Genomic DNA, 18,200 nt, shown 5'->3' on the forward strand with positions numbered 1-18,200 from the left:
GGGCATTAACATGTTGCCAAATTTTTCTCGATAAAATATATTTATCTTCTAGAAAACTTTGATATCCGTATCGTCGTTTGCAGGGCGAAGAAACGTAACTCCATTTGAAGGTTGCAAAATTGAGTAAAATAATTCAATGTCATGCGAGAATGTACGATTGAAAATGACAACTGAAATGAACAATGAAAATGGAGATCTAAAAAAAATCAGAAGTATTTCCAGTTAAAAATGCCCTAGGTTCTGGTAAAAATGCCCTAGGTTTTGGTAAAAATGCCCTAGGTTCTGGTAAAAATGCCCCAGGTTCTTCTGGTAAAATTGCAATTTGCGAGGGAAAGTTTGGCAACATTGAAATGAAGTTACGTTTCGTGGGAGAACGACGATATATTCCCTAAACATTAACAGACATATAAGAATATATTTCGAGGATAATGAAAAATTCGCTCGAAAAAATATTTCGCTTTATTTGTGAGTGCTCAAGGCAAGCTCGCATTTTTTTAAGAACAATTTCAGATATGAGAAATCGTAGAAAAAAAGATTTAAAGTGTGATAATGCACCGTTTTGTGGCGTCATCACTCGTTTGAACTCATGATTTTTGGCAGATTCGACCATTTGATAAAATCTCTTCCGATAGGTGTTCGATTTAGAGACCACGGATATTCTCGTATTCAGTTCAGTCAGTAGTTTCCAATTAAATATGAAATTCATAAAATTTCAGACACATGCAAGTTATCTATCCTCTGAAAAATTAACGGGAAGAAAATCGCAAGTTTTCCAGGAAATTGGTATTTAATTTGATGAAATTTGGCAACATTCGATTGTTCATACGACTTTTTTTCAGAGCACAGCAGATCGGGAGTCGACCGCGCTGGAAAAAGTGAAAGAGCTCGGAGCGGTCGAACATCCGAGAAAGAATTTTGAGCGTAAAAATAGAGGAACCGGTTTCGGTTTCGAATGCCTTTGGATTTGGGTAGATAAGTCTAATTTTTTTCCCTTCCACAAAGTGGCCGTGACCGGCCGGTCCTTCCAAAACTGAGTTCTTCGGCCGAAGCAACGTCTGATGACTTTTCGCACTTGGAATATTCACGCGTCCCCCTCTGACTTCGTCACCTTCTCAAGTTTATGTTCGAACTTTTTTTTATACCCGGTCCATCTCGAATCTTAAAACAATCGATTTTCCTGCTGGTTACTGATCGTCGGATTTTTTTTTCTGCGATACTCGATAATCAGGGTTACCACAGAATGAAGGAATTGAAATTCCCCGAGATTTCCCTCATTTCCCTGTCACATTTTAGAGAAATTCCCTAAAAATTGAAGATATGCTAGGTGGCTATAAAGACATAATTTCAAATAGTTTTCACTCAAAATTTATTGTTTGAAACGTCAAACCTATAGTCTGGAAAGCAAATAAAGGTGACTTGAAAATTTTTCCCTGTTATTTTTAACATTTTCGTAATTTTCCCTTAAATTTCCAGGTTTTCCCGGTATTCCCTGACTGTGGTAACCCTGGAAAATATATTAGAATGTTTGCTAAAAATAAAGTCAGTAAACTCATCGTATATATTAAATTTTGAAAATTATATCAAATTAATACACAAAAAATTAAAAATCAAAATCAAAATTAGGAAATGATTATGCCCGGTAAAAATGCTTGTAAATCCCGCTTTTAAATCTGTAAACTTTCTTGCTGCACTATTAAATGATGGACTAACGGAACCTATTGATTTAAAATCTGGTCATCTCTGTAGCAATACTTGCAAGATAACACGACTTTTATTCCCTGGTATTTAAATGTATTTAAAACGATGGTCGATCCTAGGTGGGACACTTGATGCAGCCTTCCACATTTGGAATCGATATTTTTAATGAATTCAAGCGGAGAAAATTTAGAATTATTAGCCTGCAGTAATCGCCACCGGCTAACCTGCAGTCAGGTTTTAAGATTTAATCCAACCGGCATTTTGCAGCGGTTAGAGACCTTCTTCCTGATGGTATCTCAGCGAAAGGTCACCGACTGGTACTGGTGATACTGAAATCAGTGAGCTCCTTTCTTGTGAGTCATAAAGTTCATTTGCTCTTCGAGTAAAATATTGTGACAGCGACCTGAATCGAGAGACCCAATACCTACGGAGACCAAAGGGTCAAAGGAGCAACAGCAACACTGATAAAGGGTATCGACAGGAGGGCACCAAGCAAGTCTGAGGCCCCGCCAGTGTTGCCAACAAACAATTAACTTGCTAATTTGTTAGCGCGAATTTGAATTTATGTGCAAATTTGTCTCATGCGTTTAGAGACAGAATTATCGACAAGGTGATTAACTGGGAAAATGAAATTATTCTGGACATTTTTGCGCGATATTCTTAAAAAGTTAAAAATATGTTCTTCTGGCTGAAAAAAATAAACCACACCATATTTCAGCGATGACTGTACTGCAGTGATTATAGGGAAGAACGCCGTATGAGCCGACAGACGAGTTTCCTTCGATAAAAACCGGATTGATCGGGAAAATTGTAAATATTTCTTCCCATCATTTTCAGACAATTTTTTACCCACTTTAATCTCAAATATCTGAGAATTTCGAGGGAAAATATGCATGAGTGTCGTCAAATGTACATGTGTTATTATGGGAAATTTGGCAACTCTCAAATGTACATACGGCGTTCTTCCTTAGCACGGCAGTATAATAAGCCATCCCGGGGGAAGTTGATTTTTCAGGTGATTTACATTGCTCTACACAACACGGTGGATACGTTGCTTTGCATTTTCACTATGCACTAAAACACGAACGATCCCCTTGGTTTATCGATTGAAATGTTATAAATCTGCCTAATTCGGCATCACTGCCCAATCTATTCTCTGGCGCCAAATATTCCAGGAGGAATCCACTCAAATCTACCTGCGCGCTTATTATGCCTACCCTCGTTTATCGCTGAGCACGCCAGGCGTGCCAAACTGACGACAAAATTAGTTCGTTTACATTGTTTAAACTCACTGTTGAATAATTCGTAATTTTTCTCACAATCAGGCTAATAGAAAATTTTCAGTCTACCAAATTTCAAGAGAAATCCATCGAACTCATGGTTTAGCGAACGGATTTTTTTATTTTCCCACACGACTGAGCAACACGGTTTGCTCACACAATAAGCTCGGTGTTTACCTGCGGCCTTCTCTTTTACGGTCAATGTTACATTGATTGGATCGGCAAGAATGGGTTCATTATAAACGTCTGTGTGGTAGTGAGGCTTAGATGGTGTGTTGGTGACCAAAATAATGGAGTATGCACGTACTTTCCGCGCAACTTGCAGACATTGTTGAAAGCGCTGCATGTCTGGAAGGAAGTTGAATATCTTCCTTAAATTTTCAGTAAGAAATCTAAAGAAACTTGCAGTCGGCTACGAGAAAAGCTTCTTGTTTATTACTATGCCTACTTTAGCCTACCATGTGCTTTATAAGAATTTTCAAGGGGGGAAGAAAATAATGTTCCATTCAAAAGGCTTTCTAATAAATACTTGGGTTCGAAAGAAATTGTCGCAAGACAAAAACGAAGGGAATTTTTTATGAAAATATTTATGTAGTGTAGATAATTCAGTCATCGACATTTACGTTAGCAGTTGATTTCTGTTCAAAATCGTTAGTCAGTTATGAGATAAAATAATATAAAGTGTCAATTTTGTTGAGCATCCACTTTCACTATGAAGTCCGATGCATTATGTTTTGAAATAAATGAGCGAATGGGGTTTTTACTTTTCGTCTTCCTTTTATCTCTTCATTCTGAAAAATTGTAGGTGTTTTATTTATCCATAAAGATAAATTGTCGGGCTGATGGTTTACCGGGTAAGTGTGTAGGACGAAATAATTTACATAATTTATGGACGGTTTCCCGAATTAATAATGCTACGTTCTGAGAAATTGTTAAGGGAAATATTATCCGCAGTACAATTGAAAGGGAACCTGGAGATTTCGGCCAATACTTAGATTTAGACATTTTATGTGCACTGAAATGCGTAACTCACCGGTTTTATCAAGTTCATTATTTAAGTATTCTTCACTAAATTTGTGTCATTTAAGGGTTAATAATTGTAACGATTCTGCACACCTTCCAATTAATTTTGGTCTAGATTCTTCCTTTCTGTAAGATTGTACACCGTACAGTTTCATGTTTGAAAAACTCATTTCTCTCAACTTTAAGACATCCCGCCCAAAATGCATCGTTTCGGACAAAATCCTTATTCATATGCAATACACACGTGAGAAAACCCCTCATCACTATATGCAAATGTCATGAAACTGTTTTGAGACATACATGTTGCTGCTTCCATGGGTACAGATTTCATCCTGAATGTCTGGTACCTACCATGGGCACAACAATACATGCCATTCATTTGGAAAATCTATGGTTCAGAGGTGTAGTCTGAAGTAGATTTTCCTATCATATTCTTTAAAGAATTGATGAGCATCTTGAAAAAAAACTCTGTACATACCAGAAACGAAGCTCGCGGCAAATGAATCCAAGGGGTAAAAAAAAGATAGCGAGTAAAGCTAAAATTCACAGTTATAATATTCCTCGTCGATCTAAAAAATCGATCACACCAAACGAGAAATCCGTAAAATCAGACGTTTACAACCACTCACACTCGATTTACGAACGAAGGGGCGAGCAACAAGAATCACCACGTGCTCAAATCATCCGGAACCGAACCAAGAATCAACGCAGAACCACAATTCCAAAAACCGATCACTGCACGAAAAACCGCGAACTGATAAGGATCCGAGCGCCGGAAAAACAAACGGGTACGCGCGACGCGCACTCGGTCGGAAAACTGCGGAAAAGCGCGCCGGGGCCGGGACAGTTTTCACGATATCCGCGGCGACGTAATAAAACGCGAGCACCACAAAACAACAGAAAAAAAAAAACAAAAACAAACAAACAAACAAACGCGGCGCGGGACGGTACGAGCGGGCTCGGGATCGCCGAGATTATACACCTGTTTTGGAAACACTCGCCTCGTCGCGACGGCCGGCGTCGGAGGCAACAGGTAGTACTCCCCACCACCGCGCAGGTATCGGGAGCCGAGGGGAGGGCCTTAATAGCCCCCTCCATTGACGCATTCTTTCACACAGATTCTTGGGAGTCCCCGGCCCCTTTGCCTGCGTTAACCTCAGGCATTTCACCTGTGCCTGCGTCGCGGGGCAAAAGCGCGGATGCGACGCGGGGTCCCGGCGGGAGTTGGGCGGTTTGAGCCGCGGAGGCCGCCTGCAGTGTCTCGGAGAAATGAACGCTTGCGAAATGAAGCGAAAATCGCATTCCTCTAATCAGCGCCTCCTCTACGGACTCCGCGCGACCGGTCCCTTGCGAGTGGCGACCGGGGCGCTCGCTCGCCCGAACGGAGCCCGGCACTGCGACGCTGAGGGGTATGAATCCGATCGATTCATGTCGATTGAGAAATAATACGTGGATCGATCGACAAATTATTGGGGAAAAAACCGTGCCGATTGAATGGACATGGATCGATCGATGAATAAAAACGTGACCCGATCGACAACCGTGAATCCATCGACAAACCCGTGAATCGACCGACAAACCCGTGAATCGACCGACAAACCCGTGAATCGACTGAAAAACTCGCGAGTTGATCGACAAAATCCGTCGCTAAAGGACATACATTCGATCGATTCATGTCGATTGAGAAATAATACGTGGATCGATCGACAAAGATTCGATCGACAAATTATTGGGAAAAAAACCGTGCCGATTGAATGGACATGGATCTATCGATGAATAAAAACGTGACCCGATCGACAACCGTGAATCCATCGACAAACCCGTGAATCGACCGACAACTCTGTGAATCGATTAAAAATTCCGTGAATCGATCGACAGACCCGTAAATCGACTGAAAAACTCGCGAGTCGATCGACAAAATTCGTCAACCGATCGAAAATGTTGTGAATCGACCGAAAAACCCGTAAATCGACTGAAAAACTCGTGAATCGTTCGACAACCCCGCGAGTCGATCGACAAAATCCGTCAATCGATCGAAAATTTTGTGAATCGACCGAAAAACCCGTGAATCGACTGAAAACCCCATGAATCGTTCGACAACTTCGTGAGTCGATCGACAAAAACCGTCAACCGGATCGAAAATGTTGTGAATCGACCGAAAAACCTGTGAATCGATCGAATCGGTGTCGATCGAATCCAAACTCTCCCAGTTTTTGGGCTGAGAAAAGGGCGTCACTACTAACTATACTCGCAGTGATGAGCCTGGGAAAGTATTGAGTTATATTGACGAGAGGGTTCACAGCGAAGTGCACTTACGGTCTTGTGTCAGGAGGGCGACAACTTTATGTTCCACGACCACGAGCTAGGTGGATGGTCAAACATCTGCTTAAAAATACGTGGATCTTCTGAGCTGCGACGAAAATAGGTCGTGCGTGGCACAGAATTTTGGTGGCTGAATTTTAAAGATTGGGGATATATCTAGTATCTAGCCCGCAGCAAAACTGGCTCTCTTCTCCTAAGGATGATTGAATATTTGATTGCTGTTTTTACTGATCTGACAAGTCCTTTATATTTACCGATTTTTTTAATATTTTATAATATTTGTGATTTGACGTGCGCAGTACTGGATGACCTGACCAACAGGGCTATACTCTAATCGCTCGTAAAAGATGAAGAACAACAAAGGGCTTAGCAACTTGCGCGGCCAAAAATTGACTATTAACTCGCACTAATTATTCAAAAGCATGTGTAAGTAAAGGCAATGGTCTTATCGCTATTCTGGTCTTTTCATATTCTGGTCTTCAAGTTTCATTAATTTTTTGGAGTTTTACCAATTTTTCTAGTATTTTGGTGCTCTGGTCTTCAGATTTTCAAACTTATAACGAGATTTTCAGTGGGTTTCCGAGAAATTCACCCTGGAAAATGTTTCATTGCTTCGTACTTGAGCATTTTTTTGCTCACTTGACCAACCAGAGAGTGAACTTTCCACTTATCCAGCTCCTACGGTTTTTTAAGCAGCAATCTCATTGCATGGATAGTTAAATTTGTGACTGATCAATCGCTTCTCCGCTTACATATAGTCAATGCTCAATGGTGTTCCTCGATTTCAATTTAGGGGTCTTACATTTATTAACCTTCCCCGAAAAAACAGAGGAAGAAAAAATAACTCAACAATCAACCCGCTGCTTTTCATACCTTTTATTAAGCGCCTCATTGCGTCGTCATCCTCAAAGGTTGAAAACGATCGTGGGTTCTCTGAAGAATGCAAACAACCCACCCTCAACTTTCCGTCCCCTCCGTGGTACCGACTACCGAGAATAGAGGTCAAAACGGCTCCTCCCACGCAGCCGCGATTTCAAGAGATGAAAGGATCTTTGTGATCGGTGTCAGAAACTCAAAGGCACCAAACCAGCACGCAGAAAGCAAGGAAAGGTGTTCCGTCTCGGTGGATGAGATCGTTAGCTCCTACCTACCGGCGCACAATGGATCGAGATAATGGGGGAAGTCGGACAAAATGTTGAAAATTTAAAAGCTCATACTTCCGTTCATACAAAACTTTGAAGTTTTAAAAGTGGTTCTATTGGTTTCCTCGTGAAATTCTCTTCCAAAACCACCCCTTAAAATTTAAAATGTGACGAATTGAACATTAAAATTTGCAGTTTTAGTCAAAAATTTCATGTCCGACCTCTCTAATTGACTCGATCCACTGTACGGCGGACCAGCGACACGAGCAACGTTGCCAAATCGCGAAAGAAGACGCGAGGTATGGCTTCGAGCGATTCAATTTCTCACACAGTCTAGCGGTCATGCTAATCCCTGGTTTTTTGTCAGGTCAGTTCGAGATGGCCCATCCGGCTGGGTGGAAAAAAATGAAGGGAAGGGAAGAAGTTGAACGAGCGAGATGAAAATCGGACAATTGGTGATGAGTTGTGCTGTAAACTATGCTACAAATTCGAAGGTTTCTGACTGTTCCCTTTCTGGGGTCAACAATGCGATGAATGCAACCCGGTGGTCGTGGGACCCTCTAAGTCTCCAGTCTGGTACGAAACAGTGTTGTCAGATTGAGCGTTTTGCTTCTTCCTCGTTTACATCCCTTACCTCACGGCTGAAAATAATCGAATGACCCCTGCGTAAGGTTGATTGCAGGTGACCGGCACACAGTGGATCGAGTCAATAGGAGAGCTCAGACAAAATTTGGAAACTTTAAAAGCTTTTAACTCCAGATATACAAAACTTTGAGGTTCTAAAAATGGCTCCATTGGTTTCCTTCAGAGATTTTCTGCTGGAGGCACCCCTTGAAATTTAAAATGTGACGAAATAGACATCAAAATTTATGGTCTTAGTCAAAAATTTAATGTCCGACCTCTCTGGTTGACTCGATCCACTGTGCGGCAGTACTGACAAGAGAAAGCATAGCCAATTTACTAATGATTTCGAATTTTCAGACATTTTTGAAAAAATCCTTGACGTCAAACTAGTCTGGGATACGTTAAATATCAGAATTTAAATTTAAAAAAAAAAAAAAAAAAAAAAAAAAAAAAAAAAAAGAAGGAAGAACTCCCTATCTTAATTCCCTCCTTGCCGCTCATCCGGATAAGTTAAATTAACTTGATAACAGAGTAAGAGCCACAAACAGTTTCATTTTTCGATTTGTCGTCTTCAAGCGCGCGGTAGTTTTTTAGGGGTTTTTTCTTTAAACTTTCAAGACCAAATTTAGCACATTGATATTTCCACGGCCAACATTTGAAAATGTCTAGGACTGCAGAAAATCCTAATGATCCAGAAGGAGGCGAAAGTCTATAGGTTCATTTCTATTCTCGGCCTTTTAGGTTGCAACGACATCAATAATAATAATAATAATAATAATAATAATTTATTTTATTTGTAAATGCACATTTATAACGGCGAAAACAAATATGTCAAAATTAGTTAGGATATAAGAAAAAAAAAAGAAAAATGAAACATGAAACTTTAACATCGTAACGAAAAAGTATTGAAGAGAGATTTGTTCGTTTAATTTTGAGCAGACATCGATCACGATCAAATTTCAAGGCCTTAATTTTACTTTATTATTTATTCACTTATTTTTAATTTTATATCAACGAATAGAGAGTGTCTGTCAATAAATATTTTATGGATGCTTCAATTATTTTACTGCTCTCAGAGTAAATCTAATGGCCTCATTGTTATTGATGCAAACATACATGACATCAAAGATTCAAGCGACACCCTGCACAGTATTAGTCAGACCGATATAGGTTCAAACTTAAGTCTTGCTTTGGCGTTTATAGAATCTAGTCGTGAAGTAAGTTATTTAAGTCTCGAAGAAAATTCAAGTGAAAGTTAGTCATGCATGGCACGTATTGTCTGTGTTCCACCATGAATAGAGACTAAAATTCTGTGCGATGCATATTTACGCTCCACTAGCGAAGCCCCGTCCGACTCTTTTAGCCCGGTGCTGTGAAACCAACTGAGACGCAATTCCACCCTAGCTGATTTACTCGCCTCTTTTGCAGGGTCAAAATAGTTTTACAAAAAAGTACTACAATGGATTCCAGAGCAAAAAAATCATTTATGCTTACCAGCATACTTTCGTGTAATGAAACAGAACTAAAAAAATAACTTATTGCAGGTGGGAGGCGTACCTACTCCTTTAGGACATTACATTTAAAAGACGATGTTAAGGGATTTTATCTGAACTAATTTCTTCCTAAGATTAATCATGTAAAAGCGATTTCAACCTGAATTGCCGAGATTGTGGAAGCGCCTTCAATCACGAGGAATACAATTTCACATGCTGGCGAGTTGAAATACTCAGAGCTCCTTCTTACGAGGCAAAAAATACAACGCTGATCGAATGCCTCACAAAAAAAGTTGTAGATACTATCTGCCAAGAAATTTTAACAGCAATGTCTGGCAAGCCGAGGAAATCGGCGACTTCCCAAAAAATGCGTCATAAATATTTCGTAAAATAGGTGTTTTTTCTCCGATAAGAATTTCTCAAACGAAAAATAACGCGGCAGGACTGAAGGGTAAGTGTGAGAGGAATGATTCAATACGCTTATTAATGATTTCAAAACAGAATGGAAGCTTCAGAAAATGAAACGCAATAAAAACGTTATCTCTCTAATATCATATTCTTATTTGATGATCTTACATCGCAATCCTTGTAGCTTCACTGTAAAGCAGGTGATACCGTTTTGGCTCCGAAATAGCCATTTTCGCTCCCGTCAGAAAACCAGGTTTCACTCGGGAGAGCCATTTTGGCTTCCGACCCAACACTTTCCTTCCCATTTTCACAGGCTCAGGACTGTCTATCAAGAAACGATAGGCATGGTTAAAAATGTGATTAGTGCAAGATCATTGTCCACTTTGTGCGAAGTTTTGGCGATTCGCTTCGGAAATGTGGAAAGAAGGGAGCACTTTGATAAGTAGTACGTGCCAAGAAAATTTATTTGCTAAATCTCGGTTTTTAAGTCATTTACTATTGAACGATGAGATTAGAAAATCGAGGTAACTTCTTTCTCAAAGCCTTGCAGATGTAGTGGTATTTTTACGTGGGTAAAATTACATATGCCGATTTCTTACTACGATTCACTTAAATACACTGAAATTTTATGAAAGATCTATCCACACCAAGTTTAAACTCCGCTTTCTTCTCACAATTTTGAGAAACAGAAAAGAGAAATTGCGAGATTTTTGCCGCATTAACCAGGGAAGTACGCGATTACCCAAGACGCTTTCTTAAAAAATAAAAATAACTTTTCATACGATTCGAAATCGCGCCAAGCACGCCAATTTTTAATCGGTTGATGGAGACCATTAAATATCACCGAATTTTCACCTCAATAGCGGCAATTTCGCGAAAATAATATCGAGGCGGGCATAATATTCATAGGAGTGGTTCATTGAGATAGGCGAGACGCTATGATTCTCCTTCAATTTCGCGTGATACCACATACCTACTCCGTAGTTCGAATAGTTGCTCAGTCCATTTCCGCTAATAAAATCTAAAGAGACTGCGAGGAGTGCGAGGATTTCAAATTAATTTGACTAGAAGTGCGCGATATTCCCGGCGGAATCGTTGAATCCTGCGCAATTGTGAGTTTTCAATAAGGCAGCCTTCAACAAGGCAGGATAAGTTATCATCTCGGTTTCTTAAAAGAGCGAATCTAACGGCAAAATGCAAAAATATTGCACTATTTTCAAGATGAGGTGCTTTCCGTCATTTTAATGGCTGTCAGGTTAAAAATAGCACAATATTTTTGCATTTTAGTGTCATATTCTTCCTTTTCGTGCCTAAAAACCCGGGGGCGCCAAGTTCCATCCAAGTCGGCCGGTTAACGACCAAGGTTTCAATTTCTCGTTATCATGAACTTGTTTTTTAAACGGTAATACATGGCAATCTACGATTAGCAGCCCCTCCCCCCCCCCCACAAGAATAACCAGGTGGACGTACGTGACAGATGTAAAAACTTGTACCCAATAGCTTGAATAATCACTGCAAACCGCGCTTCGATATCTCGATCGAGTAACATGTCACAGTCGAATATAGACATTAAAATACCTTCAGAAACAATCGACAATCGGGGGGGGGGGGGGGCTTTGTCCCCCCCCCCCCCCCAATATCACGAAACCGGTTCGTATATTCAATCTTAAATTTTAGTGCATTCATAGGCAGTATGGGGTCATCCAAAGGATGAAAACAAACTCAGAGGGGCCCAAAATCGGGCAATTTTGTGTGTGGCTCTTCGTATTCTTTTTCAAACATATTTTCGCGCGTATGAAAATTTTTGAAATATCGGTCCAAGAATGGAATGTTAAAAAAATCGGGCAATAAATGATGTAGCCGATGCAAGCAGTCGGAAAATCATAAAAGACATGGAAAATCATGTCGTTATCTCTAGCAACGTGTCTCGGATGACCAGTCACAGGGTGGAATTTTTGAGTTATTTTCCTAAGCATATTTCCACACAGATGGAAATCGATGGAATCGATTTAGTAAAAACGCAAAATACGTCACATCGTCACCATAATTTTGCGGCAAATACGTGTCAGTTCAGCGGTTTTTGAAAAGGAGTGAGAAGTTACGCGCATTTCACCTGAATATCGCGGCATTCACGAACGTCATTAATTTGAGACAAAAGAAAAACTATGCTTTTTCTTCATTTCCGCGCGATTAAGCAATCCTACTCAGGATTTTGAATATTGGCGCTTACACCGCAATCACACGCTGAATGTGGGAGCTGAATGTGGCTTGAATGTGGAAGTCATCGGCCCGATGCCTGAATTTTGCGCGCACGCACAAAATTCAGCAACGATTCTCAGCAACCATCGGACCAATTTTGAATTTGTCTGAACTATTCGAGTAGATTTGATACACATCTGGATGAAAATAACTCGAATTTGCTAAATTTCAGCCGTTGGGCGATGACTGTTGACTTCCACATTCAGCTGCTAAATTCAGCGTCTGATTGCGGCAATAGTGTCTGTTATGACCAGTGTTGACGATAAAAAATTTCAACTCATTATCCGAAACAGTAAAAAAGTGCGCGATTTCTTAAAACAGTGAGAGATTACGCGTTTTACATCTCAATATCGCGAAAAATAGGAGATTTTCCCAGCAATTTTGGATTACGTGAAAAATTACGTGTCTCTCCTCTGGGTAGCGGCAAATACGCGATTTAACCAACGGTATTATGTACAGGAGTGAAGAGTTATGCCTTTTTCATCTGAATATGGCGCAAAATACACGCTTGTTCCAGCGGTTTTGTAAAATCATAATAGCTATTCTCGTCTTAATATCGCGGCAAATACCCAATTTTGCCCAGCGGTTTAATAAAAACACAAAAGAGTACGTATTTTTAATCTGAGTATCACGGCATTTATGAGCGTCCGTAATCTAAGACAGGCAAAAGCCAAGATCTGCCTTCATTTCCGCGTGATACCACATACCAACTCCAGAGTTCGAATAGTTGCAAGCATAGTTTCCACATTTAGAGATAGGACCACAATTTTTCTTTTAAATGAACAGACAGCTGTTAAAGATTTACACACCATGTTGGAAATGCAAGAATGAATATTGTGGATACATACCGATTAACAGCTCGCGACATGCACTCCTGAAACAGAGAAAATAAAATTCAAGGATAAAATAGGGCAGAAAAAGATCAGATCAATAACAAAATGAGGGTGGGGTTGCAACGAAATAACGAGTTAAAAACCGTGGCCTGGAAATCTCTACCCTTTAGATTCGTTCAATCTTTTTTAAATCAAGGGCGAGTCTTCAGAGAGTCTCCCTCTTTATATCAGTCAGCAAGATCGCTATTTTTGTGTCTCGTCAATTAATTTCGATACTGGCTTCGGTTCAAACAGTAAGTTTTCCTGTGTTACATCACCTAACGTTGATCGGAAAATCTGGGATTTTTAAGCAAAAAGATAGCTGACCTAAATATGTTGTTGTTACTGACATTTTTGCGATTTTTCCAAAGATTTTCTTAAGAAAATGAGAAATTACACATTAATCTTCGCAATGGACCACTAGACAAGGTACGAATTTAAGCTATCTGATACATGTTTCTTAACCAGAATTTCACGTAGAACACGATTCACACTATGAAAATTACCGAAATCAACTTCTAACGAAGATATCAACGTTTTTATTTCGCACTGATTACGAGGAATTTGAACTGCCCGCTCACAAGAAACTCAAAGCTCTACGTGAGTCAAATCGCGCACTACAACGGTTTCAGCAAGCTTCTCAATCGAGCAATGTTCATTTTCCACCATGTGTTGTTCAAACTATTGGTAATTTGCTATAGCTGAGCCAAAGTGTCAAGATTGAAGTTGAAGATTTTTACATCGCAGAGACTGTCATGATAAACATTTAGCGCGCGATGTGAATCACGTAGAGCATTGAGTTTTCATGAGCGAGTGGTTTGAATTCACGCATCAAGAATCATTAAATATCTTCGTCAGGAGTTGATTTTGGTAATTTTCGTTGTGCGTATCGTGTTCTACGTGAAATTTTGATTGAGAAACAAGTATCAGAATGCTGAAATTCGTACCTTGTCTAGTGGTCCATTATTTGGCGGCAACCACGCGATTTTAGAGCAGTTTCGTAAAAACATCAAAAATTACGCTAATTCTCCTAGTTTTCGCGGCATACACGCGCGAATCCTCAGCGGTCGATGAAAAATATATGGGATCGCACAATTTTCACCCAATAGTGCTTGAAACTCGGCATAAAGTCTTATCAGCCATCTGCGCGGAGAAAAAAACCTCGTGCGTGGGACCCGAAGTTTAGGTCATATGGATCTCTGAAGTTTTCGGATTGAGCAAAACTATAGGTCTAGCTGTCGAGGTTCGGATCACACATCTGAAACTTCAGTTCTTACATCTGCAGTACTTCAGATGTGAGAACCGAAGTTTTTCGAATGTGAGAACCGAAGTCTTTTGGATGTGAAAACCGAAGTACTTCAGATATAAGAACCGAAGTTCCAGATGTGTGATCCGAACCTAGGCAGCTACACCTAAAAAGTTCAGATGCTCAATCCGAAAACTTTAGAGATCCATATGACCTAAACTTTGAGTCCCACGCACGAATTTTTTTCTCCGTGTGGCCTGCAACTTTTTTTCTTAGGGGCCAAAATGAGAAATTGTCCTTTCGAAATACATCGAGTCAGGGACACCTTATTGAATAGTAATGTTAGGAAAAGACCCGATGTGTGCCCGGCGGTAGCCACCCCCGGTCGAGAAAAATGACGTCCTACTACAGTCCCGATAGCAAAGTGGTGGCGGACCCTCTTAGACACAGGTAACTCCCGTAATCAATATCACGGAAAATAAAATCAATTCAAGATAATTGCTTGATAACTTTTAATTTGAATTTTGCACTCTCCGATATTTGATTAAGTATATTTTAATTTTGCCTTTGTAGCGCTGACCTAATATTGAGCTCTATTCTAAAAGTAATATGAATTTTTGAATAAATCTCAGCATTAGGTAAGTACTCAAAAGGCGAAATTAAAATATATTTATCTAAACAGATTCCTTGATACTTACGCAACGCTAACTTGCTGAATTCGAATTAAATTTCAGCTATAGACTGTGAAATTCGATTGAGGAAAGTGAATATTGATCGAATCAAAAAACAACGAATTGAAAATATAATTTTAAGTACGTACCAGGAGAGAGTTATCCAATAGCCCGACGCCACGCTGAAAGCACTCATAACACTGTCACTAAGCCTGAATTAAAAAACTTGGCCAAGAGAAGATTTGAGATATTAAAGATAAATAGTATAGGAATGTGCACAGGTTCACTGTGAGGTGCACAAAATGTACGAATTTACTGTTCTGATTTAAATTCTGCCCATGTTAGGTGTGTACAATTTATGTAGTTATACAAAGCAAACAAATAAAATAAAATAAAAGAGAAAATGATCGATGATTTTGTATAAACGACCAATTTACTCTAAGAATACACGCTGACACTTCATAGAGACTTTTTTCAAATCCTTGCTTATGTCAGTGGACACAAACGCAACAATAGTAATATTGATTACTTCCCGAAAAATGTTTCGTGAGACTATTATTCGTCACGTGGTTCACCAGTCTTAACGTAGATGCATTGATGTCAAATTAATGCTACATATTTCTAGACGCTTGACGTCAAAAAATTTGAATGAATGTTTTCATTATCAAATTTAAGCGCTGTCATTTTAACTAATTTATCTACATTTGGATAAAATATTTTGGAATACGTATAATTTTGTCACTGGTCCGATTTTTATTTAAATAATGAGACATTTCTCCAATTTCTCTCGCCACTAAAATAATATTTCTAAAATGTTTTCGGCTCAATTATTTATAGATCTAAATGCTTAGGTATTTCCATGAGGAGCAGCGGAGCAATTAAATTACTATATGTTAAGCACAGCTTTTAACTTCGGATTATTATTCTTCTCCAATGTCTCTCATCACAAAAAAACAAAAAACACAGACAAAAGGTACTCTCAACTCAACTTATAGATCTCCGAAATTATCTTGTCTCAACTCAAGGTGTAAGTGCTGTCGTTTCAACTAGTTTATCTACATTCGGATAAAAGCGGGTCTAGATTTTGAAACGCATTACAAATTATTCGTCTCCAATTTTTCTCATTACAAAAAAAGCAAAAGGTTCTCTCGACTTGACTCATAGAGCTCCGCAGTACTCATGTCTCAACTCAAAAAAGTACTAGAATTGTAAGTGCTGTCGGCTCAACTTATTTATTTACATGCTGATAATATCGGGTAAAGATTTGGGTCTGGATTTTGAAACGCAGAAACAATTTTTCTTCTCCAATTTCTCTCATCACAAAAAAAAAAATAAATAAAATAAAAACAAAAGGTGCTCTCGGCTCAACTTATAGATCTCCGAAGTTATCTTGTCTCAACTCAAGGTGTAAGTGCTGTCGTTTCAACTAATTCATCTACATTCAGATAAAAGCGGGTCTAGATTTTGAAACGCATGACAAATTATTCGTCTCCAATTTCTCTCATCACAATAAAAGCAATGTACTCTCGGTTTGACTCATAGATCTCCGCAGTACTCTTGTCTCAACTCAAAAAAGTACAAGAATTGTAAGTGCTGTCGGCTCCACTTATTTATTTACATGCTGATAATATCGGGTAAAGACCATAAATAGCGTGAAATTTCATCACTGAACGGAGCTACTTTCATTTGAAAAACTTGGACTATTCTCTAATTTCTATCACCATCAGTGAAGTAAATCTGAAAATATTTTCCACTCAATTTGTATATTTGAATGCTAGTGTGTTTCTAGTAAGAGTCGCAAGAAATTCAATCACTATATGTACGGCATGGAGGAAATGTATTGGACGAAAAAAATTGGACGAAAATTCTTGAAACCCATAGCTCCTCTTTCGGATTAAAATAAATTCCTCCACTTGGTCTCATCACAAAAAAAACAAAATATACTCTCCGTTTCACTCATGAAACTAAGTTCTCTTGACTCAACTCAAAAACCTACTGATTGTAAGTGCTATCGGCTCAACTCATTCATCTGCATACTGATAAAATCGGGTTTCGATAGTGTGTAGCGTATTCTTTAGTCATTGAACGTTAAAATTCCCATTTTTTAAGGAACATCTGACCTTCTCAAATTGTTCTTACAAGCAAAATAAAATGTAAAGAAGTATTTCAGACTCAACTCATAAACCTGAATGCTAGTATCTTTCGATAAGGAGTGGCGAGAAATTTACTCACTGTGCGTATGTTCGTCTCCGATTCCTCTCGTCAAAGAAAAATTAAAAAACGAAAGGTCTTCACTATTGGCTTACTTCATGGATCAACTAATAATTGATTTCGTCTCATTACCAAGTGCAGTCGTCTCAACTCATGAACCTACATGCTCAGAATCGGGTTCAGAATGTAAATAGAGTAAAGGCCCGTTACTGAACGGTCCAGTTTTTACTTCAGAAGCCTTGTGAATTCTTTTCTCATTTTGCGAAATTTAGGAACTACATTCGACTTAACTAATTAATCTGAAGTTTAAAGTGTTTTAATTATGAATATTACACAATTTTGTCACTAGTTGCTGCAGTTGCTGTCGAATGCGTTTACATTCTCTTCTCGTGTCTCTTGAATAAAACAAAAAATTAATAAATGATAACAAACGAAAAAAACGCATTATGTTTACTTCCGTCTTCACTCATATGTTTACTTTCGACTGGACTCATGAATCGGCACGCTTATCATAAACAGCATGTACATTGTACAAGCATACATCTGAACTCATTTTCTGACCCATCTAAACGTTGAAGTAGCTACCAAGTCTTCTAAAATTTCTGTCTCATTTTTAAGTGCGTTTGACTGAACTTGTTTCGCAAAAAAACAAATTAGCTCCATACTCTCAACTAAACTTAAAGAACTACTTTGATGACGATACGCTTACATCATTGGCAGAAACAGTCTTCAATATTGTTTTTGAAGAACAAAATTCGATGCAGTTGTCAGACCTAACGGAATATCTTAGTAGGCTCCTCTTCTGAAGTAAAAAGGAACAATTCCAGGTAAATTATCTTCCGTGAGAAGTAAAAATGAGGAATCAACCTGTGCCAAAATTGGAAACGCCCTAACATTATAAACGAAAATCTATATAATTTTCCGACGTTCCCTCCCGATATTTTGTCCATT

General features: G+C 39.0%; 1 protein-coding gene across 3 annotated transcripts in view; it reads right to left on the reverse strand.

The window, feature by feature from the left end:
• Positions 1-15,450, reverse strand: part of LOC109032074 (uncharacterized) — a 214,691-nt gene extending 199,241 nt beyond the window's left edge. The window contains exons 1-2 of one of the 3 annotated variants that reach the window (XM_072303027.1): positions 15,188-15,450; positions 13,098-13,123 (exon numbers count right to left, since the gene is read on the reverse strand). In XM_072303027.1, the coding sequence (XP_072159128.1) occupies positions 13,098-13,117 (20 nt within the window). In that variant the 5' untranslated portion in view covers positions 13,118-13,123; positions 15,188-15,450. Of the gene's footprint in view, positions 1-4,479; positions 5,066-13,097; positions 13,124-15,187 lie in introns of those variants that run through there. The other 2 variants (XM_072303028.1, XM_019044010.2) reach the window with 2 other exon arrangements.
• Between the last annotated feature and the right edge of the window lie 2,750 nt (positions 15,451-18,200).

Source organism: Bemisia tabaci, chromosome 7, assembly GCF_918797505.1.
Source record: "Bemisia tabaci chromosome 7, PGI_BMITA_v3".
NCBI classification, from domain to species: Eukaryota; Metazoa; Arthropoda; class Insecta; order Hemiptera; family Aleyrodidae; genus Bemisia; species Bemisia tabaci.